The sequence below is a fragment of the Myxocyprinus asiaticus genome, chromosome 16 (genome assembly GCF_019703515.2).
Source record: "Myxocyprinus asiaticus isolate MX2 ecotype Aquarium Trade chromosome 16, UBuf_Myxa_2, whole genome shotgun sequence".
In the NCBI taxonomy this organism is placed as follows: domain Eukaryota; kingdom Metazoa; phylum Chordata; class Actinopteri; order Cypriniformes; family Catostomidae; genus Myxocyprinus; species Myxocyprinus asiaticus.
In genome coordinates this window covers 47,933,942-47,961,249 of record NC_059359.1, presented here as the reverse complement: position 1 = coordinate 47,961,249, position 27,308 = coordinate 47,933,942, and the positions used below count along the sequence as shown (strand labels likewise).

The following is a 27,308-nucleotide window of genomic DNA, read 5'->3' as shown; positions in this document are numbered from 1 at the left end:
TGATGATATGACGATGGTAGGTCTGATCACTGACAATGATGAAACAGCCTACAGAGAGGAGGTGCACACTCTGACACACTGATGTAAGGAGCACAACCTCTCCCTCAATGTCAGTAAGACAAAGGAGCTTGTGGTAGACTTCAGGAGAAGAGATAGAGAACACAGTCCCATCACCATCAATGGAGCACCAGTGGAGAGAGTCAGCAGATTCAAGTTCCTGGGTGTCCACATCACTGAGGAACTCACATGGTCCATCCACACTGAAGCCGTTGTGAAGAAGGCTCATCAGCACCTCTTCTTCCTGAGACGGCTGAGGAAGTTTGGAATCAACCGCCACATCCTCACACGGTTCTACACCAGCACTGTAGAGAACATCCTGACTGGCTGCATCTCTGCCTGGTACGGCAATAGCACCGCCCACAACCGCAAAGCCCTGCAAAGGGTGGTGCGAACTGCCAGACACATCATCGGAGGTGAGCTTCCCTCCCTGCAGGACATATATACCAGGCGTTGTGTGAAAAAGCTCGGAGGATCATCAAAGACTCCAGCCACCCGAGCCATGGGCTGTTCGCAGCATCAGGACCCGCACCAGCCGACTTCATGACAGCTTCTTCCCCCAAGCAATCAGACTTTTGACCTCTTGATCTCCCACGATCAAAATACATCAGCACTGCACTTTATTACTCTTATATCTCACACCAGACTGTCATAAATTATATTATTATTATATTTTCTCTTAACAACACACTGGCAACTTACTATCAACCGACAGCCTGAATGTCAATACAGTACAATACAGCCTACTGCACATTTTATATATACTATATGTACTTTTTTATTGTATAATGTGTATTCTGTATTGTGTGTATTGTATACTTTACATTGTATGTTATTATTTGTATATTGTGTTGTGTGTAATTATGTGTATATTAAATTTTAAATTGTGTTGTGTACAGTGCATCCGGAAAATTTTCACAGCGCTTCACTTTTTCCACATTTTGTTATGTTACAGCCTTATTCCAAAATGGATTAAATTCATTATTTTCCTCAAAATTCTACAAACAATACCCCATAATGACAACGTGAAAGAAGTTTGTTTGAAATCTTTGCAAATTTATTAAAAATAAAAACGAAAAAAATCACATGTACATAAGTATTAACAGCCTTTGCTCAATACTTTGTTGAAGCACCTTTGGCACCAATTACAGCATCAAGTCTTTTTGAGTATGATGCTACAAGCTTGGCACACATATTTTTGGGCAGTTTCTCCCATAGTTTGCAGGACCTCTCAAGCTCCATCAGGTTGGATGGGGAGCGTCGGTGCACAGCCATTTTCAGATCTCTCCAGAGATGTTCAATCGGGTTCAAGTCTGGGCTCTGGCTGGGCCACTCAAGGACATTCACAGAGTTGTCCCATAGCCACTCCTTTGTTATCTTGGCTGTGTGCTTAGGGTCGTTGTCCTGTTGGAAGATGAACCTTCACCCCAGTTTGAGGTCCAGAGCGCTCTGGAGCAGGTTTGCATCAAGGATGTCTCTGTACATTGCGGCATTCATTTTTCCCTCGATCCTGACTTGTCTCCCAGTTCCTGCCGCTGAAAAACATCCCCACAGCATGTGCATTTAAAGATTGCCTTTTGGCAAACTCCAGGCATGCTGTCATGTGCCTTTTACTGAGGAGTGGCTTCCGTCTGGCCACTCTACCATACAGGCCTGATTGGTGGAGTGCTGCAGAGATGGTTGTTCTTCTGGAAGGTTCTCCTCTCTCCACAGAGAAATGCTGGAGCTCTGTCAGAGTGACCACTGGGTTCTTGGTCACCTCCCTGACTAAGGCCCTTCTCCCCCGATCGCTCAGTTTGGCCAGGCGGCCAGCTCTAGGAAGAGTCCTGGTGGTTCCAAACTTCTTCCATTTACGGATTATGGAGGCCACTGTGCTCATTGGGAACTTCAATGCTGCAGAAATTTTTCTGTACCCTTCCCCAGATCTGTGCCTCGATACAACCCTGTCTTGGAGGTCTACAGACAATTCCTTGGACTTCATGGCTTGGTTTGTGCTCTGACATGCACTGTTAACTGTGGGACCTTATATAGACAGGTGTGTGCCTTTCCAAATCATGTCCAATCAACTGAATTTACCACAGGTGGACACCAATCAAGTTGTAGAAACATCTCAATGATGATCAGTGGAAACAGGATGCACCTGAGCTCAATTTTGAGTGTCATGGCAAAGGCTGTGAATACTTATGTACATGTGATTTTTTTTTTTTTTTAATTTATTTATTTATTTTTTTTATATAAATTTGCAAAGATTTCAAACAAACTTCTTTCACGTTGTCATTATGGGGTATTGTTTGTAGAATTTTGAGGAAAATAATGAATTTAATCCATTTTGGAATAAGGCTGTAACATAACAAAATGTGGAAAAAGTGAAGCGCTGTGAATACTTTCCAGATGCACTGTAAATCTGATGTTTATTGTAAATTGGTATATGTCTCATCACTGTCACGACTACTATGTTGCTCGGAACTGCACCCAAGAATTTCACACACTGTTACACTTGTGTATATGGTTGTATACACAACTATAATAAAAGTGATTTGATTTGATTTGATTTGATTACATTAACGGCTGTGTTTGCTTTAATATCTTTTCTAGACAGCGCAGATTTGATCCCGATCTTTTAATGATTAATCGTGCAGCTCTAGATTTTCACCATTTTGGTCACATTTTAGCTTTTTATATGATGTCTTGAAATTGCATATATTATATTGCATATAGCATTTTTTTTTGTTATGTTTTTTGTTTATATAATTTATACTATTTACTAGGGATGGGACGATATATCAAATTTCGATATATCATGAACCAAAAAAAATTACGAACCATAATGTGGCATAACTTTATTTCAAAATTTGCAACTTTGTTTTCTGTCCATGTGATCATAAATTAAATGACCCATCAAACATAATCTCTTACCCCTACTGCGTTTTTTCTACATTGTTTACAGGGTTCACACAAGATCCTTAAAGTGCTTGAATTTAGCTTTTAGAACTTTAAGAACTGGAATTCCTGGTAAATTGTCTTATTTTGATGAAAAGTGCTTGATATTAAAGCAGATCATTTCCTCCGTGTAATGTGTGTCCATTAAAGATGAGGCGACTCCACTTTCATTGGATAATGTGTCTTAATATCCTTTCTGTTCCTTACAGTAAGATAAAGTTAAAATAAATATTAATTTTAACCTCACGTAGCATGGATGCGCTAAAGATTCTCGTTAATGTTCGCTGAACCAGAACACTGTGAGCCACTCCTTGAACTCTTAAAGTGACAGTAACTTTTTTTTAGATTTTCTTATACAAATGAATGTAAACTCAATGTTATTACTTATAACTTGTTTGAAACATTATTTCAAAGAGTGATGCTCATATCATTATTATATAATATATACACAATTTAATGATATAATATTAATTAATGTAATGTATAATTTTTGGATTTTAGTTGTATTTAGTTACATTTTGATTATAATAATGATGACAAGCAAATTATTAAAATATAAATTTTTTTTCAGGACAGGTTCTGTTCAGTTCTATTGCTTGTTCTGCACCAGATCAGCCTGAATGTAGCCCACTATTTTTGAAAGCTTATTTGTTTGTGATATTTTCTTATAAAGAAAGGTATATGAGTAACTACAAGGACTGTTTAAACTTCAAGCTTTCATATTGTGTATTGAAGAATTTGATGAGAAATTATGAGCAATTTTCTGTATTTTGTCATTTAAGTGTTATAATATCGAATCGAGATTTTATCGAATCGTTAACCTCATATCATATATCAAAGCGAATCGTGAGATAACCATATTGTCTCATCCCTACTATTTACAAGTATTTACACTGATATTTAGAACAAGTGATAAAATGATGCAGTCTCTTTTATTTTTTTCTTATTCCCCTTTTCTCCCAACTTGGAATGCCCAATTGCTACTATTTGCTAGGTCCTCGTGGTGGCGCGGTTACTCACCTCATTCCGGGTGGTGGAGGACAAGTCTCAGTTGCCTCCGCTTCTGAGACAGTCAATCCGTGCATCTTATCACGTGGCTTGCTGTGCCTGACACCGCGGAGACTCGCAGCACGGGAGGCTCATGCTAATCTCCGCAATCCATGCACAACTTACCACGCGCCCCATTGAGAGCGAGAACCCCTAATCGTGACCACAAGGAGGTTACCCCATGTGACCCTACCCTCCCTAGCAAACGGGCCAATTTGTTTGCTTAGAAGACCTTGCTGGAGTCATTCAGCACACCCTGGATTCGAACTCGCGACTCCAGGGGTGGTGGTCAAAAATGGTGCTGTCTAGTGTCAGTGTTTTGGTTGAGCGCATATTAGCAAGAGTGGAGTTGAATTACTTCTGCCCTATGTGTGATTAGAATGAAACATTTCCTTTTTTCGTTGTTGTTGATCAAAAACTAACAGTAATAAAAGAAAGACTATTCAAAGAGACTATGACAAATGGATTGTGTGGATCTCTTCTTTGGACACATTACACGGAATGAATCAAACCAAATTTTTACTCTCAACACGCAGTGAAAGGATCATCCTAAACTTCTTCACCACTATATTACTCGATCACTGCTGAGTGAAATCTGAACATTTACCAGTCAATAGCTAATCACTGTCATTTTTAATGACATTCACATAGTATGAAATTTGGTTGTGTTTGCGAGTGATTAACTCACATTGGAGAGTAAAAGATTGATCTTGGGATTTTATCGATATTCAAATGAAGATTGCATTTAATTGGAAAATCAATATTTTTTTACCCTGCCCTAGTTTTAAACATGATAACAACAGTACCTTTAAAATCATCTGTTCGTGTGTGTAATAGTAAAGGCAGAATTAGTGTGTGAGTTGAGTGGTTTCAGTAGTTAATTTGAAGGTGAAAACATGACGCTCTGGAGATGAACTGAGAGAGGTGTGAGTTTCAGAAGTCAGCCTGTTTTGGTGGTAAAACAGCTGTCCTCTGCTCTGATTAGAGTCTGAGAGAAGAGAAAGGAACATTTTCTAAGCAGATCTAGATTTTCAGCTGCACATGTGAGAGTGCAGCCAGTGTAACTGAACATACACACGAGTTAACTTGCAGCTCTCATGCCTGTCACTTTTTTTCTCTGCCTGACTTCATCAAGTTTTTATTTTACTCACCATTATAGCTTTGACATGTTTATATCAAAGAGATTTATGGTTTATGGGACATTCATTCTGAGCTCTGATACACAGTCTGCCTCAAGTTCCATTAAGTCAATATGAAATAATGTTCACAACCAATTTTATGAAGATTATTGCTGTGTTTGAAGTAGAATACTACCTGCTATTGCTGTAGTATATAGTAAGCATTCTGTGCACAGTATATCCATTTTCTGTACACCGGTGTGAAAATGTGCAGTACTGTATACAACAGAGCACACTGTTTGGAATGATGTATTCCGCAATGCAATGCACGGGTATTTTTTAATTAGCTCTTTCTTGACTCACTATTTGATTGGACTGGTGTAAGACATATACATTTTACACAAAATTGGATAAAAAAAAAGGCCAAATCGCCACTTTATTTCCAAGATAATAACTGGAAGCCTTTAACATGACAATAATCTGGAATAGTGCTGTTTGAAACATTTAGCGTGTAACGATGCCTACTGTTTCACAAGCTATTTTGGTAAGAAAGTAAATGGGGTGAATTTTCATTTCATGTTGACTGTATCTCTGACAGATCTGCAGTACTGTGCTTCATTTTTAAAAGAGAATCAACATGAATGCCGAGTTACTGTCACTGAGTCAAATTCTTTCTTTCATCAGATAAGTTTGACCAGTTCTGGGCCATGAATCGTAAACTCATGGAGTATCCCACAGAAGAGGGAGGCTTCCGCTATATTCCCTTTAGAATATATCAGGTATTTCATCATTTATTTACCTTTATACACATACTCAGTAAAGAATGAACTGTATACTATAGATCACAAGCATCTTGTCAAAATAAATTAGGGTTCCCGCAGGTCCTTAAAAAGTCTTAGTGTCTTAAATTCAGTTTTTTTTTATTTAAGGGCATTAAAAAGTCTTACATTTATTTAATGGTATAAAAAAAAGTCTTAATTGTCATTTGTGGTGGTCTTACATTTGGGGACGGAAACGCCATTTCAAAAGGCTACGATTTAATTAAATGTGTGTGCTTTAAAGTGAAGACACTCATAATACAATGTTTCCAACAGTTTCAGAGCCATTCTCAATCAATGAGTTCCGGACGTTTTTGACAAGCAATCGCTGATGACGTACTATTGATTATGACAATGTTTACTTTAAAGCATTTAGATTGTACTATGTTGTAGATGGTTTAAAGAGCACCTATTATGGTTTTTCAAATATTACCTTTCATGTAGTGTGTTATATAGCTGTTTGTGAATGTAAAAAAGTCTGCAAAGTTTCAAAAATCAAAGTGCACGAAATATGGAGTTATTGACTCCCAAAAGAAAGAACCGATTCCGAACACCTGAAACGAGTCGTTAGTAATTCCAGACTTACTTCCTGTACTAACCTATGTAATTTGACAAAAAACCCGCCTCTGTTCTGTTTACATGTATAGCCAGTGCAGCCTGTTAGCCTCTGCTAACTGTTATTGTCAAACTACATATAAACTTACCACTGAGAAACATCCTGTTCTCGTCGTGCTTGCGATGGTGGTTCGGGTTGATCTTCCGATGTATCACTATCGGACTCTGGCTCAAATTGTCAAGGTAAAGCAGACATTTTTTCAGACGGAGCTGAAACTCGGATATGATAGTGGGCGTTTCCTTTCGGACACGCGCTGTAAGCGGTAGACCAATCACAACAGACTGGGACTTCTGACCAATCAGAGCAGAGTAAGCTCTCTGAAAGGAGGAGTTTAGAATGAATCCTTTATATCGGATCATTGAACGAGTCGTTTGAGACACTGGGAAAAAAAGGTAATGCTGCAATTTAATTTATGAGCAAATTAAAGTGTTTTTTGACAATGGATGCAAGTAAATCTATTGTATGAGACCTTTAAAACAAAATTAGTCACGTTTAAAAATCATAATAGGTGCACTTTAAGAGTGCATATTATATTTCCCTTATCTGTCTGAATGTGCAGTTGGAAGCAGTGAAGCACAGACATTTCAAAATAAGAGTCCCCGGTGTATTTCGGCTTGTTCAAAGTTAAAAGTCACGCTTTATGCATTTTTTTTTTTTCATTTTTTTTCATTTTTTTTTCTGATTATTATTGGTATTTTGGTTACACAATCAACTGCATCTGGGATTTTATTTAATTTGGACTCTTGTAGCTTCTGTCTGGGCCTTCCCAGACAGAGCTCAAAGGGCATTGTTAATTGATGATGTAATACTTACTAATTGACTGGGCAATATCCAGTTGTCTTAGTAGCCTTAGTATTATTAAATTACAACTTATTCAAAGATATTTGAATATTCAAAGACTATTTTAATGAATAGTTTGAATATTTGGCTAAATATTTGAATCTTTGAATTTACAGTTTGAATATATGAGTTGACAGTTTTAGTATTTTAATTGGCAGTTTAAATATTTGAATTACTAGTTTGAATATTTAAGTACAGGTATTTGAAATGAACATTTTAACATTGTTTCTGAATATTTGAACTGAACTTGAACTGAAATTGGTAACACCAAATTCAAGGTTTGGTGTTACCAATTTAACCTTTACTATCACCTGATGTGGCCACTAAAAATGTGTGAGATTCTGCAGCAGCAGTGGCAAGGATGGACACCAAGGCTAACCGTTATATCAGGAAGTGGCTAGGCCTTCCACGTTGTCTCTCAAATGTAACATTGTTTAAAAAAATGCTTTACAACTGCCTCTAAAATCACTAATTCTGGGCTACAAGCAGGAAAAGACCAGCCTTGTTTTGGAGCTACGGGAATCGACAGACCAGGCAGTGAGGGCAGGTCAAGTTCAAGTCTGAACAGGCAGAACTTGGAAGGCAGACTAGGTCGTAAACCAGACAGTTTCAAGACTGAAGCATAAAGAGATTGTTGGAAGAACACAGTCAGGAAGAACAGGCCTTGGTTGGGGGGTGGCTCCCAAACTGTGGTCAGCAGCCTCCCAAAACAGAGGAAAGCAATGGTAGTTACAGAAGTAACTAGGATGGAATAGGAAGGGTATAAGGTTAGGGCAGTCAGCCAGCAGCAGCAAGGGTGCTGGACCATATGGGAGGGGATATCTGATAGAGTGTTAGGATGAGCTGACCTGTGGAAGGTACCCCAGACCAGGCTAAGTTTTCTAATAAGATCCACCTACGATAACATACCAAGCCCTGGGAATTTGTATCTGTGGTATGGCAAAGATGAGAGTTGCCCCCTCTGTGATGCCCCAAGAGCAAACTTGCAGCACATATTGGTTGGGTGCAAGACTGCCCTGGTACAAGAGGCAGGGTGTTGATTTTGTTAAAAAGGGAGGTGCTGCACAAGGCACAGTATGGAGGGAAGCCAGATCAAGCTTGGCGCCTGGAAGTGATTGGTCAATGGTGGTCGACCTTGGCCAGCAGCTAAAACTTCCTACCGAGGTTGCCATTAACTCCTTGAGGCCGAATGTAGTCTTCAGCTTGGAAAATAGTAATGATTGAGATTACTGTTCCATGGGAAGAGGGTCTGGAGCCTATAAGAGGAAGAAGCTAAAATATGCTGATCTAGCCGCAGAGTGCAGGGAAAATGGATGGAGGACTGCCACCAACCTGTGGAGGTTGGGTGCCAAGGATTTATGGGAACATCAATGCAGCACCTATTTAGAGAGATTGGCATCGCAGGAGCAGCTTTAAAAAAGTCTTTGAAGGAATTGGCAGAGGAAGCTGAGAAAGGGAGTTTCTGGCTATGGTTAAGAAGGAAGGACAAAAAGTGGGGGGTTCAGAAGTAGGAAACTGAGGAATAGGGCAACTGGGTGATATGTGGTGGGGGCTTGTGCTGAGGTAGTATGCCATACGGAACCGGTGGCAATGAGTACGCATCTCGGTGCCAGTTGGCCAATGGGCTGGCGCGTTTGGTCGTGTCGAGGTATTATGACAAGGTATTTGAACCCTGGTTGCAAGTAATTTGTGATGGATAGATGTCTGGATGGGAAGACAAGGATGAGATCCGGTGTCCAGCTGCGGGGGTAGCAGGGAGACGTCCCTGACCGCTGCCCCACCACCAGGAGATGTTTTGGGATTAATGGGGCAAAACATTGAAGATAGGTGGCTCCCGGCTGATGACCCAGCAGCTGGGCTGAAGGCACTGGTGGAGGTGCGGCAGGCAATAATGCCTGGCAGGTTATTACAGCTACCTGTGCATCTGTTTATCTAAATAATTAAATTGATGGTTTGAATATTTGTCTGAATATTTAAATGTAAAATTGTATGTAAAAGTAAAAAAAAAAAAAACAACATTATATCTGATTTGCCAGTTTGAATATTTGAATTTAGATTTTTCTAAATATTCAAAACTCAAATATTTCAAATGTGTAAATATAAAAAATAAAATTTCACATTTCAGATATTCTAATATTTACATTTGCCAGTTCAAATATACAGACAAACTTGTCTTAATGTTTAAATTGCCAGCTTGAATGTTGGAATATTTGAATTGCCAGTATGAATATGTGTAAATATTTGAATTCACTGTTGTAATATTTGTCTGTATATTGTTTAAATATTTAAATATTTAAATTGACAGTTTGTGTATTTTGTCTGGATTTTTTTTAAAGTTAGCCTTTGAATATTTAAAATTTAAATTCAGAGTTTGAATATTTGAATTGGCAGTTTAACATTTTTATTTGATAGTTTGAGTATATAAGTATTTGAATAACAGTTCGAATATTTGTCTGAATATTCATATTGACAGTTTAAAATTTGTAATTGCCAGTTTGTATATTTCAGGTGAGAGTTTTAATATTTTTCTAAAAATATTGAAAAAATAAGGAATTTCCAGTTTAAATATTTGTTTAAAGGTTTGAATTTCTAATATGAATATACCATATTTGACCATATTTTTAATACACTGCCTGGCCAAAAAAGAAAAAAGGCGCTGTTTGGATTTAAATAAGCAGATATTGAAGAGCCTATGATTGGATCATTATTTCAGTGATTCGTATGTTTCAGCTGGCATCAATTCTTTTAACCCTAACTGATGCAGTGTGTAGCTTCTCATTTCTTAAACAACCATGTCGGAAGACGTATCCGTGGTCGTGGAAAAGATGTCACTGTGTTTCAGAAGGGGCAAAATATTGGCCTGCATCAAGCAAAGAAAACAACTAAGGAGATTGCTGAAATCACTGGAATTGGGTTAAAACTGTTCAACGCATTATTAAAACCTGGAAGGATATTGATGAACCGTCAGCTTCACGGAAGAAATATGGTCGGAAAAAAATCTTGAATGATCGTGATCGGAGATAAATAAAACGCTTGAAGTCACATCTTAAAAAATCGACAGTAGAACTCACGGCTATGTTTAATAGTGAAAGTAAGAGCATTTCCACATGCACAGTGCGACGAGAACTTACAGGATTGGGACTAAACAGCTGTGAGACCACAAGAAAGCCACTTGTTAGTGGGGCTAATTGGAAAAAACTACCTCAGTTTGCTAGGGAGCATAACGATTGGACTGTGGAGCAATGGAAAAAGGTCATGTGGTCTGATTAGTCCAGATTTACCCCATTCCAAAGCGATGAACCCATCATGCATTGTGCCCACTGTACAAGCCTCTGGAGGCAGTGTTATGATCTGGGGTTGCTTCAGTTGGTCAGGTCTAGGCTCAGCAACGTTATGCTGCAATAAAATGAAGTCAGCTGACTACCTGAATGTACTGAATGACAGGTTATCCCATCAATGGATTTTTTCTTCCCTGACAGCACAGGCATATTCCAGGATGACAATGCCAAGATTCATCGGGTTCAAATTGTGAAAGAGTGGTTCAGGGAGCATGAGGAATCATTTTCATACATGAATTGGTCACCACAGAGTCCTGACCTTAACCCCATTGAAAGTCTTTGGGATGTGCTGGAGAAGACTTTACGGAGTGGTTCGACTCTCCTGTCATCAATACAAGATCTCGGCCAAATATTAATGCAACTCTGGATGGAAATAAACGTGATGTTGCATAAGGTTGTTAAAACAATGCCATGATGAATGCACGCCGTAATCAAAGCTAAAGGCGGTCCAATGAAATATTAGAGTATGCAACTTCTTTTTTTTTTTTGGCCAGGCAGTGTATTATAAATATTATATTTATAATACAGTTTTAATATTTGTCTGAATAATTGAATTAGCAGTTTGAATATTGGATTGATATTTAGATGAATTTTAGAAATCACAGTTTTATGTTTGAATTGACAGTTTAATATTTATTGAAATATTTGATTCGAAAGTTTGGTGTATTTGTTTTGATTCACAGTTGCTACTCATCTACTTTTTTTTTTTTCTTGCATCTTTGTCTACATTTTAGAAGAGAAAAAAAAAAAAACAGCTAGATAATACCTGTATTAAGACCAGACTCAGGGATATTGCCTGTGCTTATTGCTGAAAGAACCTACAATTATCTACATCCAGTAAAGAGCAGAGTCAGTCTGTGATCATAAGCTGAGACATGAGAGCATCTCTTCTCTGGCCTCTTGCTTTTGGTGAAAGGCTAATGATGTCTGTCCTGTGGTTCATGTGCTGCTCTGCCAGCTAGTGTGTCAGGGGAGATGAAAAGAAAGTGTCGGCACCCACACTTCTCATCAGGATCAGGGGCCTTTTGGATAATGCTGGCCTTAATAATTCAGGCTGCCATTTAAAAATGCAACAAAGTAGCTGTTACTTCTTACACTCTCTCCTCTGTCACTCCAGAGATAATCCTGGAGCGAGTGAGCGGTGAGTCAGTTTTTCTGGTAACCCGATCGTGACTGTAGCATCCTGAGACACCTTCTCTTCCTGAGACCTGACGGTGTTGGTGTCAGCTGCTCTACCTGAGCCGTTGTGTCACCAGCTTCCTTTTCACAGCACCAAAATTGACTCCTGTTGTTTGTAAGGCAGCTGTTTGTCACCATGGGTCCAGATCTTAAAGAACGATATCCTTTGTCACTGACCGCATGCAAGTTGTGTGTGAAAACTGGATCCTGTCCAGCATTCGACACCTCGCCTGCTTGCTCAAGGCCGAAGGAAAGACTATGCCGCCACTGCCGGCTGTTAATCCACTCAATATCTCATTTAGCAACTAGTGTGTCTTTAAAACCAACTAGTGTGACTGTAAAACAGCTATATTATTGTTACTTTATGGATATAGTTATCGTTAGCCTATTTCCATGAAGTGAAAATTAAAAATTTGTTGTGATGTGACATAGTTACTAAGATATTTTGGTAAAATGTTTGGTTGTTTCAAAAAAGGAAATAGAGTGTCAGAGGAATGAGAGGTCAGAGGAAAAGTGCATTCACTACTGAGTGTAGGTGGTCAGTAGGGGTTGCACAGACTAGTAAACTAGTCGACTACAACTAACGTAGTAGACACTCTCCGCCTGGAATCGACTAGTTCAGTGTCTCTCTAATCAACAATACAATGCATCAATGTATCAACGACAATCTTGCACATCTGTATTGCACATGCGCATAGCATTGTATCAACAATGATAATGTTCAGAACATTCCATAGGCTACTCGGATAAAGGTGACACAAATGCTACAGTAACCTGCAATATAAGCAAATTGGCCTTCAGATGTAATCGAAATATTAGTGTTATGCTGACTTGGATGCTGTTTGCTTCTTCAAGAACACGATTCGGTGACAGTTAAGAAAAGCGGTGGTGTGATGGTGGAATTATGTCACGACTAGTCAAAATGGGCTCGACAAGTCAACTATTAAAAATCAGTAGTCGTGCAACCCCTAGTGGTCAGTATTAGGGTAGGGCATGTCTGATTCACAGGACTTTGCTGGTGGTGGTTTCTGCTTGTTTATCTCAGTGTCTTACAACAGCATTTCTACCTTGTGTTATACTGTACATCCTCAACACCCGTTCCTGTTTCTTCTTTGTAAACAACTTGATAAACATTACTTCTTAAAGGAAAGAAGGGAGTCCATTTTGTTCAACATATTTAATATGCACACAACTCTGTTGTGGTCCGATCAAGGTGTATTTATGCTGGACAAAGTCGAGCTTCAATCGCAGTCATCTTAGTCTGTTTGGCCGACTTTGTAAAAATCGGACTGGTATGATTTCAGTCAGACTATAAAGTGTTTACATAACATTTTAAAAAGACGAAGTCCGACTGAAATCGAACTTTTAAAATGCATGTAAATGTACTGACTGTGACTGCACTGTGACGGTCTGGTTTCTGTCTCACTTTAGACAATGAGTGACAGACCATTCATCCAGAAGCTTTTCCGCCCTGTTTCTTCTGAGGGCCACCCGCTCACACTGGGAGACCTGCTGAAGGAGCTGTTTCCTGCTGCCATATGTGTGGAGGGTAAGCTGTGACCCACAATCACACCTGAAAGAAATTATTTGATGAGGAAGCAGACTTATCTCTCACAGGAGGTAGAAATCAAAGATCAGAGGAAAAGACATCTTGTACATCTAAAGATTAACAGGAGAGGAGAAAAGGGGGGTAAAAAAGCGATCAGGGTTGCATGAATGAAATCCAAAGCCAAAACAGGGCAGTCTGGGTTTGTCCTGAGAGGAAGTAGATAAGCAGACAATAGCAGTGACAAACGGAGCACCTGCATGATAGAGTACATCTGTGCCGCTTTCAGCCTGACTCAAGACCTGCCTGCTTTGTCTGATCAGCCTGGTGGTATGCTTCAAGAGAAAGTGGCACTTTGTCCTCCTTTTGTTTGTTATTATTCTGCCTATTCCAGATCTGTGAGATGTGCTTTGATAAAGCAGGAGAGCAAAGTTTATTCATATAACTTGAAACAACTTCCACTTAATATTGGCCATCTTACTATATCGGCGGCCGATGTATTATTAGCAGATAACCGGGAAAATCCAAATATTATTATCGTGCAGATAATAGAATTACCGCCGATAATTTGTAACAGTTTATTTGCTTGCGGCTGAGAATCTCTGACTGCCTGCGGCGTCTTTCATTCAGGCAGAGACTCGGGCAGCCTCAAAGACACACGTACGCACACACAGCATGTCTTTGTGAGTGAGAGCCAAGCTCATGTCACTCTTTGAGGATTATTTCAACATCTCTGCACCATGTTACATTGTTTTGGGCCTGGTTTTAGTCATCTGCTGTTAGTAACGACATGCCATTTCCCATATTGTTTGCTTCATGAGCAAAACATGCATATATGTTACTTGGGGGTGATCATTTTCGCATATTACTTCATGAAACATAAACAGAATGTGGAAATTGCACATCGTGACTTGCAGCACGGCATTGTGATTAAAACGTGTCCGAACACAACCTAACACGGTTCATAGATCTTGAAAAAAGTTTCGGAAAAAGTGACTTGAGATGGCTAGTTTGTGAGTGAAACGAATGTGCTTGTATTTTGTGAGTTGAGACTTTTAGAATGTTATGAGTCTATTATTAGATCTGTATGATGTTACGTATTCCCATTATGGCTGTTGTGTTCGCATTTCATGTTATACAGTGGAACTGTTACAGATGAGCATTGTAACAAGCGTCTGTGAATGAGACACGCATAAGCACACATACATGAATAACACACACAACCACCACTGCACACACAGACTGGCTGCTATCATAAATATTACACCATGTATACAGAGATTACGATTTGTATTGTGTGTTTTGTTGTTTAATGTTTGTTACATGCTGTTTATAACCTCATTTTGGCTTAATGCATTATTACAGTTGTTTTAATTTCATTATTCTCTCTGTTTGCGAGTCTTTAGGATTACCATAAACACTCATATAAATGGGCACCATACAGTTTATGCAAGTGTATTGTCATTTATTTGTCATTCAAATTAGCATACATTTGTTTTATAGGCACATTTTGGGTTCATGTTACATCAGCCAAACCTTAAATAGCAGCAAGTCCAAATTCCAAGCTTTTAAATGACAAACTTTTTTCAAATGAGAAGCTTTTAATGAATTAGTGAGAAGTTACAGGTTAAAGGATTAAAAATGTAAACTTTTTTTAAAAATATCAGTTATCAGTATCGGCCACAATGAGCTGTGAATTATCGTTTATTGGTATCGGCCCAGAAATTCCATATCGGTGCATCCCTAGAATTAAACATTTGAATAGTTGTCTGACTATTTAAATTTGAGAGTTTGAATATTTTGTCTGAAGATTTGAATTGAAAGTTGTAATATTTGAACTCGCAGTTTAAATATGTGAATTCACAGTTTGAATATACTGTATAAGCATTTACAGTTTTAATAGCTGATTGGCTAGTTTGAATATTTAAGCATTTGAATGACAGTTTAAACATTTGTCTGAGTGTTTAAATTGCCAGATCATTTTTTTTAATTTTTTTTTATATTTGTTTGAATATCTAAAATGACAGTTAAACAAAACCTGGGAAATATATTTTTACTGTCTCAGGATGGTCTCAAATGATCTGTGCCTATGAGAGTGTTGGCTTGATCAATGATTTTGCAATGAAACATGCGGTTAGTGACTTTGGATTCCATAATGTCTTATTTTATGAGCAGATGAGTTTTTCTGTTTATGGAAAGTTCATGTAAAGGCTTTGATGGTGTTATAATGTCACAGATGACTTACGGTGGCAATAAAATGGGGATTTCCACAAATAAAAATACAAAACAAATCCATCCAAGAATGCTTTACCCAGACTTTTGTAACATCAACATCATATTGTGGCCGTCTAAACATCTCAGACACCCAGTGGAATCTGTCTGCTGTGTTTTTGGCCCTTTTTCTTGAAAAACGGAAACTGCTAAGTTGTTCGGTATCTCCTACGCTTTTCACGATAAGATAAAGATGTTATATATATCGAAACGGCAGTAAGCCATACTCTAAAATTTCCCCATGTTGAGCTTTAGAAGTCGTCAGAATAGTGAGAGGTTTTATAGTGAATAAGAAGGTGTGTGTGGTGGTATTATTTCAAATAAATGAATTGCACAGAAAACCCCCACCTGTCAGCCCTTTATGTCAACCCACGCCATGAGGGGGGAAACCTCTTGCCCACCCACCTCCACCACCACCAGCAGCATGTCTCACTTCTCATCTCTGTGTGAGCTCACTCTCAGTGGTCGTCTTACACTGTGAAAGTGGGAAAAAGTGGTCAGTGACTCAATTATGATTAGAACTAGGGTTTTTTATATAATAATTTGTGTTTGAATCTGTTTTGCAGATTGTGTTGATTTGTAAGATATAGAGGCATGCTTGTATTCTGCATGTTTCTAATCTTACCTGAAACTTAGAAAAGAGCACTTAGACAAACATTTGTGTCGCATTAAACTAGGGTTGCCCAAACACAGTTTTAACGTTGTAAAACGTACTACTACATTGATGTAATTGAGAAAAATTTTACTCTCTCTCGTAAATCTGGTGCAACCATTTGAATTTAAAATGTAGAATTACTAAAAAGATTTGCTTTCTTGAGCAAGAACAGTAAATATAGAGCAATTTTAAGATTTATGTAGAGGACAGTAACAAAATGTATTTTTGCCATCATTTGTTTGTTACTACACACAAAACTATTTCTATTTTATAAGGTAGTGCAGTGTTTCATACAGAATTCAGCTTCTGCAGCGTGGAAAATAATAAAGTCAGCAAAAAAAGAAACGTCCTTTCACTTTCAGCTGCTTCTATGTTCAGTAAACTTAACATGTGTAAGTATTTGTATGAACACAAAAAGATTCAACAAAGACATAAACTTAACAAGTTTCACAGACACGTGACTAACAGAAATGGAATAATGTGTCCCTGAACAAAGGGGGGGTCAAAATCAAAGTAACAGTCAGTATCTGGTGTGGCCACCAGCTGCATTAAGTACTGCAGTGCATCTCCTCCTCATGGACTGCACCAGATTTGCCAGTTCTTGCAGTGAGATGTTACCCCACTCTTCCACCAAGGCACTTGCAAGTTCCTGGACATTTCTGGGAGGAATGGCCCTAGCCCTCACCCTCTGATCCAACAGGTCCCAGACGTGCTCAATGGGATTGAGATCCGGGCTCTTCGCTGGCCATGGCAGAACACTGACATTCCTGTCTTGCAGGAAATCACTCACAGAACGAGCAGTATGGCTGGTGGCATTGTCATGCTGGAGGGTCATGTCAGGATGAGCCTGCAGGAAGGGTACACATGAGGGAGGAGGATGTCTTCCCTGTAACGCACAGCGTTGAGATTGCCTGCAATGACAACAAGCTCAGTCTGATGATGCTGTGACACACCGGCCGAGGCCATGACGGACCCTCCACCTCCAAATCAATACACCAGAGTACAGGCCTCGGTGTAACGCTCATTCCTTAGACGATAAACGCGAGTCCGACCATCACCCCTGGTGAGACAAAACCGCGACTCGTCAGTGAAGAGCACTTTTTGCCGGTCCTGTCTGGTCCAGCGAAGGTGGGTTTGTGCCCATAGGCGACGCTGTTCCCGGTGATGTCTGGTAAGGACCTGCCTTACAACAGGCCTACAAGCCCTCAGTCCAGACTCTCCCAGCCTATTGCAGACAGTCTGAGCACTGATGGAGGGATTGTGTGTTCCTGGTGTAACTCGGGCAGTTGTTGTTGCCATCCTGTACCTGTCCTGCAGGTGTGATATTCGGATGTACCGATCCTATGCAGGTGTTGTTACAAGGGATCTGCCACTGCGTAGATGATCAGCTGTCCTTCCTGTCTCCCTGTAGCACTGGCGTCTCACAGTACGGACATTGCAATTTATTGCCCTGGCCACATCCACAGTCCTCATGCCTCCATGCAGCATGCCTAAGGCACGTTCACGCAGATGAGCAGGGACCCTGGGCATCTTTCTTTTGGTGTTTTTCAGAGTCAGTAGAAAGGACTCTTTAGTGTCCTAAGTTTTTATAACTGTGACTTTAATTGCCTACCATCTGTAAACTGTTTGTGTCTTAACGACCGTTCCACAGGTGCATGTTCATTCATTGTTTATGGTTCATTGAACAAGCATGGAAAACATTGTTTAAACCCTTTAAAATAAAGATCTGTATCTTTAAAATACAGTGTCCTGAAAAAGGGACGTTTCTTTTTTTGCTGAGTTTAGTTAATATTCTTTATTATTATTAAGAAATTACAGAAATATATTACAATCATATAATAATAATAATAATAATAATAAAACCACAATTATTATTATTATTATTAGTAGTATAATTAGTGATATGTAATACTAATGTAAATAGTGTAATGTAATTGAATAATTTAAATAATAATATGTGTAATAAGTAATATGTCTGTAATTATTTTATAACTTGTAAGCAGCATTGCTATACGGTTCACTTTAGTGGGACTCTCGACCCTTTATTTTGGCAGATTATTAGCTAATCAATTCTGAACTAATAAACAACTGTCTAATCAAATTAATTCAAAGAACATTAATTAAATGAAAAACTATCACAATTACTTTTCAACATACCAATGACTCCAGGCTGCAACTAATGATTATTTTGATAATCGATTAATCTGATAAAGAAGCCACATTTGAATTCCTCTAATGATAGTACGTTATACATTATGTATTAAAATAGGTTTAAAATATAAATGTTACAATATATTATATACATTTCGCAATTAATCACATAATTTTTTGTAGTTAATCGCGATTAATCACATATTTTAAAAGTGCTGAAATTTGGCACTATACAGTACTGTGCAATGGTTTTAGGCACTTGTGAAAAATGTTGCATAGTGCAAAATACTTCTTTTCTTGTCAAAATTAATTTATTTCCATCTTATCAATATGTAGCAATATAATGCTTTATTAACATTTTCCAAACAAAGCGTTCAACAATATAAAGGCAATGCACTAAAATAGAACCAATTCAAGAAACATTAAACGTTTTCCAAAGTCTTAAGTGGGAGTTTGAAAAAACTAGTCCCCACATAGGTTGCATATTAATTGCAATAGGCATTAAATCCCTTAAGCTTTCATCCTCCACAATATTAATCTGTCGGTAGAATGTGGCTATCCGCTTTGTTACAACAATCGTGAAGCTGCGTTCATGATTCGCGTCAGGGCGTCAACGCCAGCAGCGTGCGCTGCTTTGAACTCACCATGAAAAACACTTACAAACAAAAATGTCTCATTCTGTGTTTTGATGATAGTTAAGATTTGGTGTGCTACTGTGATAATTAAAACATGCCTTACATAGGATGAAAAATATTTTACTTATATCACAAGTCCCATCTGGGCTTGTTTTGTACATCAAATAGTGTTAAGATTTCTTTATCATTTAATCACTGACAGGGAAGTGCTTTCGGAGATTCTTTTATTTACTGAGATAACAACTCTATCATAGGAGAGAGTGTAACCAGTGGTTGACCAATATATTGCCAAGGCCGATAAATCGGAGGATATTCTGACTTTTTTAATTATCTGCTGATAAATTTTCCCGTTTGGCCGATTTTATTTTGTTTATTTTATTTTTCTTGAGTGTGCCAAAAGTCACCTGCTTGCATGTGAAGTGAGTGAGACATGTAAACGACCAGTCAAGGTTCGTTTTGTTGTTACGTGCCATTGTGTTACTACAATAATAGACCGGTGTGTAACACAGTATAATTTAAATGGTCCGCATATCAGAGCCGCGGCAGACGTGTTTGAGCTCATAATGTTAAAGTGCTCGCCTGTTTCATTCTTCCTCTCTCTCCTCAACAGTTCCCTGTAACTTTTAACTGTCTTGGCTAATGATAAAAAGGCAAATATCAATAAAACTTCTATTATATACGTCTGCAAATATGTGCATATCTCGTTTAAACAGATGTAATAAACCAACCTCACACAACTCAGCAGATCCAGAGTCCTGTGCAGCGTTCATTTATTTACCTTAAAGCATATATTCTATCAGCCTCTCCTCAACATTTCCTTGTAACTTTTCTAATGATAAAATTATTAAACAAATATTAATAAAACTTGTATTATATACCTTCTGCAAATATGCAGATATCTCATTTAAAAAGATGTCATTCACGAACCTCACGAAAATCCAGCATTTTCTTCCCATCGAGCGCTCATCTAATATCTTCCTCTGAAGCACGTATTCTATCAGCCAGAATCAAAAGCTTCAGGATCAAAAGTTCCTCTGATTCACAAATCATGATGGTCACTCCTTAACAATCCAAGCAGACGATCCAGGCTGTTTAAACTGTCAGGAGATTGAGACTCCTGCTGGATCTGCATGAGCGCATGAGTGCAACTTCAAGGCCGCATCCAAAACCAGGAAAATGCTGCCTCCGGAGGCTGTATACGGAGGTACGATTGAAAATAAGGTGCTTTTCAAACTGTTCAGAGACCAGTTTGCTTAAGAGTTCCATTAATTCAAAACAGCTGTCAGTTAAGTCATTAACTAGTTAATTAGGCAGCAAGATAGCAAGTCAGCTGCCTATGTTTTCGGATGCAGCCCAAGGTAAAAGTGCTTCACATGTGCTATAAGTAAATGTCTTGCACTGTATGTACGATTGGTTTGATTCTGTAATTTTTTCAGATTCGTGTTGCTAACGTGGACATGCCATCCATTGTTGCTGGACTTCTGTGTGTACTGTTATTTCCTTCTTCATAATATATTAACAGTTTCTACATGTGCAAATAAATGACTAAAATTTGATGACTAACAGAAATCTGAAGAAACTGCTATCTACCGTTTAAAATACAATATTCTTTTTTTGTTTTGTGTGAAATTGAGTAAATATAGTGCTTATTATTATTATTATTATTATTTAGCAATTTTATGTTTGTTATTTACTATATTGTGTGATATATCAGCATTGTATCGGCCATCCTGCTCTCTGGATATCGGCATCGGCCATTAAAAACCCCATATCGGTCGACCACTAAGCGTAACGGTCAACTAGCGTGTAAAGAGTGTATTCTGCTCATAGAATGTTTATGGGACTGCTGCGTTATGCTGTTTTATGCTAAGCTCGTAGGCTCTACTTGGTAGAAGGGCTCTGGCACTGTGGCATGTCTGTCAGTGTAATGACTCTGGGTGGACACATTACAAAGGTTTCAGTGTTTATGCTGTATTAACGGTAAATGCGTTAATCGCGATTAAGAAAAAATTGTGCGTTAAAGTTTTTTTTAATTAATCGCATGTTTTAACGCGTTAATTCTGACAGCTCTAAATAATATAAAATAAATATTAACACAGGTAAGACCATGAATGGCTCCTCATTACTCTGGTTTGGTCAATGTAGCTAGTCTAAAAAAATAAAAAATAAATAAAAACGAATTAAATATTATTATAGCATTTGTTATGGAAAATAATAGCCTAAACACTTTTAGAAACACCACGGTTGTAATAAGATGAAGTCTAATAGAGTCCTCCAGAGATATTATTTAATATGAAACTATTCAAAAACATTTCTGGTGTAGTTTACCATGATACATTTTAGTAGCCTAAGTGTGGAAATGTGTAGCAATATACAAAGCCTAGTAATTTATGTTGGTGCATTGTAGGGCGGCAACTAATGATTATTTTGATAATCGACTAATCTAATGATTATAAGAACGATTATTCGACTATTCGGGCGATTATTGCAACGATTAATCATTAGCTTAACCAACTATTCAGCTTGTGCCTCAACTTAAAAGGTTGTATTAAATGTGCATACTAACAATAAAGAGGACAAAATCATCTTTTAAAAATACCTCTAAATGACATTCACTGAATTAAAGGGAAAAAAAATACTTTTTAAGTTTAATTCAGTAAAGAAATTCACTGCAAAAAATCCTATTGTTATCAAGTGTTTTTGTCTAGTTTTCCATTTAAAATGATCTAAAAATCCTTAAAACAAGATACATTTACTTGAGAAGCAGCATGTAAGATATTTAGACTTTGAATATAATTATTTTTTGTATACAAGTGTATTTTTTTCACTTGGTTATACTTCTGCGAGTGCAGTAAAGACAAAATATACTTATATTCAAGATCTATTCCCTAAAAAGCAAGTCTAAATATCTTATATGCTGCTTCTCAAGTAAATGTATCTTGTTTTAAGGACTTTTTGATCATTTTAAATGGAAAACTCCTAAAGTAAATGCACGTAAGGAGTTTTAGATATTTATATTGGAAAATAAACCAAAAAAGACAAATCTAAAATGTTTTTTTTTTTTTTTTGCATTGTATAATAGGCTAAGCCCTCTCACCTTTTTGTTCGCTTGGTTTCAATTTATCTTTTAACTCACAAAAAACAAACTCTCTCTTCTTAATGGAGCTCGAATTGGTGATTTTCTTCACGGTAAGATACACACCGTGACATATGATTCATTATGCCATCACGTTGTAATCTAACTGCAGCAAGCGCACACGAGGGATGAGCGTCTCCGCGCGAGACAGTGTATCAGCCGGGAGATGTTTGAAACTCTCTTGCGCTGTTTTTTTACACGACTCATATAACCGCACAGAGAAATGCCAATTTTGTAGATTGTGTTTATTTATACAACCCTCTTCCCTGTTATTTTAACTTTAATAATGGATGCATTAAAGATATAACTCCGCGGTGTTTCCTTTTTAGACGCTCTGACAGGCTCTGGTTTGCTCAAGCGGAACGCCAGGTATGGCTCTGCTTTATTTCACGACGACACTGCTTCTATATTTATTTATTTTGTATTTTTGTATTATATTGCCCTCATACTTTGTGATCTGCATCACCTTAATCTGTTTGGAATGTTTGGAGTGTGACTGGACTGTGAGCTGTTCTTTCTTCCTCTCCTCAATCAAGTGTGAGCTGAAGTGCTTCTCTCCTGCGTCATCATTAGCATTTCAAATGATCTCATGTTGCATTAAATGAGATCAAACGACTATTCGACAATGGATATTTTTGTAGACAAATTTTTATTGTCGACGTTGTCGGTAATGTCGACTAATCATTTCAGCCCTAGTGCATTGAAGGCTCCAATTGTGTCTTTTTTTCTCATCAGAGCACCTAAAATTAATCCGTCAAATTCACAAGTGACATAAGTTTTGTGGACAGGATAGGGCAGAGCAGATCACTTGCGTGAGTTTTTCTACGGTGGATCACATGACATGCATGTAAAACCAGTGAAGCACAGTTTCAGAGGTGAAACATATTTAGCTGAATATCTCATGTCTCTACCATTTTTCAATTTAGTCAAGAAACAACATAACTTTTCCCTCTGATTTAAACCAACAATAAAACTCTGCCAGATGTCTGCCATCTTGGATTATGGTGTAAATATTTTTTTTTCTTTTACAAATCTCGTCCAGTTGTCAATTTTTCTCAGATGATCTTCAGACTAAGCCGCACAAAAATTTTCAAAGCCTTTTGATTTATGCAACTGTTACCGAATTACGCTGTAATGAAGTTAATGAGGTCGACATAAAACAGGAAGTGAGGCTGTATCTCGGAAGCGCTTTGTCCTATCGAAGTGAAGCTTAACATGCTTTATTAGGGTGACTCCAGTCAGGCTTCCTAAGCAACCAATTGGCCCGGTTGCTAGGGTGGGTAGAGTCATGTTGGGTTAACCTCCTTGTGGTTGCTCTAATGTGGTTCTCGCTCTCGGTGGGGCACGTGGTGAATTGTGCGTGGATGCCGCGGAGAATAGCATGAGCCTCCACACCAGCTACGAGGCAACTGAGATTCATCCTACCCCACCCGGATTAAGGCGAGTCACTATGCCACCACAAGGACCTAGAACGCATTAGGAATTGGGCGTGCCAAATTGGGGAGAAAAGGGGAGAAAAATGCTTTATTAGGAACATGATCTGAGGGTACATGCAAAGTTTGGTGACAGTGGTACCTATGGGCCAAACATTTTCAAAAATGGTTATCTTTGCCTGTAACTTCTGAACAGTTTGTCCTTAAATTATGAGGATTTCATAGGTCATGAGGATTTCAACGATACCAATTTGTACGATATCGGCCAATCTCCGCCATTTCAAATTTTATTACAAAGTAATGTAACTTTTGAATGCTTTGTTGGATTTAAAAGAAAATTGCATCTTTGACATCATGTCCTGAGAGTACCTGAGCAGAAATAAATAAAACATTATTCAAAACCTACATAAACAACAGCAGTGTCTCAGCAACAGTTTTGTGTGCTGACTCTCAGCTTGGTATGTCTCTTTAGCACCTATCAAACTTGTGGCAGTGTGGTGCAGAGGTAAGTGTGCCAACCTGTGTGCTGTGGAGTTCTAATGGACACTGGTTCGATCCCTGCTTGGGGCAACTTACTAATAAGATTTTGCAATGTACAGTATGTCATATCCACTGCGGGATGCATGCTGTCCTTTGAAGAAATGTGCTCTTTTAATTGAATTAAGTTTAAAGGTGCAGTTTCCAAGCCAGGACACTAATCTTATATTTTTCCCCATCCATCCTCTATCAAATTATATGCCCTGCTTACTTTAACAAACTCATACCAATGAAATCAGTTGAAACGTCCTTCAGCCATGTCAACTGAGTGGCATAGTGTGTAAAGCAATAGGCCACTACACCAAAGGATGTCAACTAAAGTGTGCTACTTTTTGGTAAATCATCTAGAACAGCAATAAAATGTCTATATACATTTTCCAGACTACTCATTGTGTTTATTCAGGTCTCTTCTATAATTTTACGTTGACAGTATGTCACAAAAAAACAACTTTTTAAGCCCAAGAGCTATTTAAATGTCAAAAGTCCCCCTCCGTGTCATCATTGCTGTGTTCAGGTAAAATGAGCCATATGTTCAGCTAAAATGGGCCAGTGAATCTGTATTGCAAAACCATCAGTCTAAACAAAGAAATGTGCTCTTTTAATTTAATTAAGATTTAAAATGCAGTTTGCACACCAGGGCATTAATCTTATGTTTTTCCCATCCAATCCTTTAGCGCCACCATCTGCTCATTTTTTCTTTTTTTTTTTCTTTTGAACCCTCCTATCTAGAAACAAAAATATTTTTTACTATATACACTGATGACCCAAAACGTTATGACCACCTGCCTAATATGCTGTTGGTCCTCTGCGTGCCACCAAAACAGCACCGACCCGCCGAGGCATGGACTCTACAAGACCCTTGAAGGTGTCCTGTGGTATCTGGCACCAAGACATTAGCAGCCGATCCTTCAAGTCCTGTAAGTTGTGAGGTGGAGCTGCCGTGGATTGGACTTGTTGGTCCAGCACATCCCACAGATGCTCAATCGGATTGAGATCTGGGGAATTTGGAGGCCAGGGCAACATCTTGAACTCTTCATCATGTTCCTCAAACCATTCCCGAACAATGTGTGCTGTGTGGCAGGGCGCATTATCCTGCTGAAAGAGGCCACTGCATTTAGGGAATACCATTGCCATGAAGGGGTGTACCTGGTCTGCAACAATGTTTAGGTACAGTACACCGCATAAATGAGTACATCCCAACAGATTTCTCAGAAAATCATCTGTCTCTTTTTAGAATGAATACTTTCTATGGGATCCTATAAAATAAAATATTCCAGCAACTATTGGTTGCAAATGAAACAAAAAAGAAAATTAGAATTTTTTGAACCAAAATGATTTAAGACCATGGTGCAAAAATGAGTACACCTCAATGAAAGTTTTAGGAATAAAACTTGATAAAATGCTAATTAATGGGAATTCAACAACAGATGAGTCTAATCAATCATCACACAGATTGCTGCCAGATGGTATTTAACCTGTTAAATCCCCTCCCATTCAATACTGACAATAATGGTGCCACATGGAATCTCTAGAATTTACTCCGAATGGTGCCAAAAACAAAACGCATCCAGTGAGTGGCAATTCTGCAGACGGAAACGCCTTGTTGATGAAAGAGGTCAGCAGAGAATGGCCAGACTGGTTTGAACTGACAAAGTCTATGGTAACTCAGACAACCACTCTGTACAATTGTGGTGAGAAGAATATCATCTCAGAATGCTATTCTGAGATGTGGGTTGGCGCTGTTTTGGTGGCACGAGGGGGACCTTCACAATATTAGGCAGGTGGTTTTAATGTTGTGGCTGATCGGTGTGTGTGTGTGTATGTATGTGTGTGTGTGTATATATATATATATATATATATATATATATATATATATATATATAAGTTTGCATACCCTTGGAGAATTGGTAATATATGTACCATTTTTAAAGAAAACATGAGTGAGCAGGCAAAACACATTTCTTTTATTTCTTATGGGATTCATATTCAGCTGTAGGTTATAACAGAATGGCACAATCATTAAACAAAACATGGCAAAAAAGAAATAAATGAAATGACCCCTGTTCAAAAGTCTGCATACCCTTAGTTCTTAATATTGTGTATTGCCCCCTTTAGCATCAATGACAGCGTGCAGTCTTTTGTAATAGTTGTCAATGAGGCCCCAAATTCTTGCTGGTGGTATAGCTGCCCATTCGTCTTGGCAAAATGCCTCCAGGTCATGCAAAGTCTTTGGTCGTCTTGCATGAACCGCACGTTTGAGATCTCCCCAGAGTGGCTCGATGATATTAAGGTCAGGAGACTGTGATGGCCACTCCAGAACCTTCACCTTTTTCTGCTGTAACCACTGGAGGGTCAACTTGGCCTTGTGCTTAGGGTGGTTGTCATGCTGGAAAGTCCAAGAGCGTCCCATGCGCAGCTTTCGTGCAGAAGGCATTCATCTTGCCATCAATTTTCACAAGATTCCCCGTGCTTTTAGAGCTCACACACCCCCAAAACATCAGTGAGCCACCACCATGCTTCACAGTGGGGATGGTATTATTTTCACTATAGGTCTTGTTGACCCCTCTCCAAACATAGCGCTTATGGTTGTGACCTTAAAGCTCTATTTTGGTCTCGTCACTCCAAATTACAGTGTGCCAGAAGCTGTGAGGCGCGTCAAGGTGTTGTCGGGCATATTGTAACCAGGCTTTTTTGTGGAATTGGCACAGTAAAGGCTTCTTTCTGGCAACTCGACCATGCAGCTCATTTTTGTTCAAGTATCGTCATATTGTGCTCCTTGAAACAACCACACCGTCTTTTTCCAGAGCAGCCTGTATTTCTCCTGAGGTTACCTGTGGGTTTTTCTTTGTATCCCGAACAATTCTTCTGGCAGTTGTGGCTGAAATCTTTCTTGGTCTACCTGACCTTGGCTTGGTATCAAAAGATCCCCAAATTTTCCACTTCTTAATAAGTGATTGAACAGTACTGACTGGCATTTTCAAGGCTTTGGAT

At 38.5% G+C, this 27,308-nt stretch overlaps 1 protein-coding gene across 3 annotated transcripts in view; it reads left to right on the top strand.

Moving 5' to 3' along the window:
* The window catches only part of LOC127453894 (autophagy protein 5-like), a 54,589-nt gene that overhangs the window by 11,388 nt on the left and 15,893 nt on the right, over window positions 1-27,308 (top strand). For all 3 annotated transcript variants that reach the window (XM_051720652.1, XM_051720651.1, XM_051720653.1), the window contains exons 6-7: window positions 5,847-5,941; window positions 13,385-13,502. In XM_051720652.1, coding sequence (XP_051576612.1) covers window positions 5,847-5,941; window positions 13,385-13,502 — 213 coding nt within the window. The remainder of the gene's footprint in view (window positions 1-5,846; window positions 5,942-13,384; window positions 13,503-27,308) is intronic.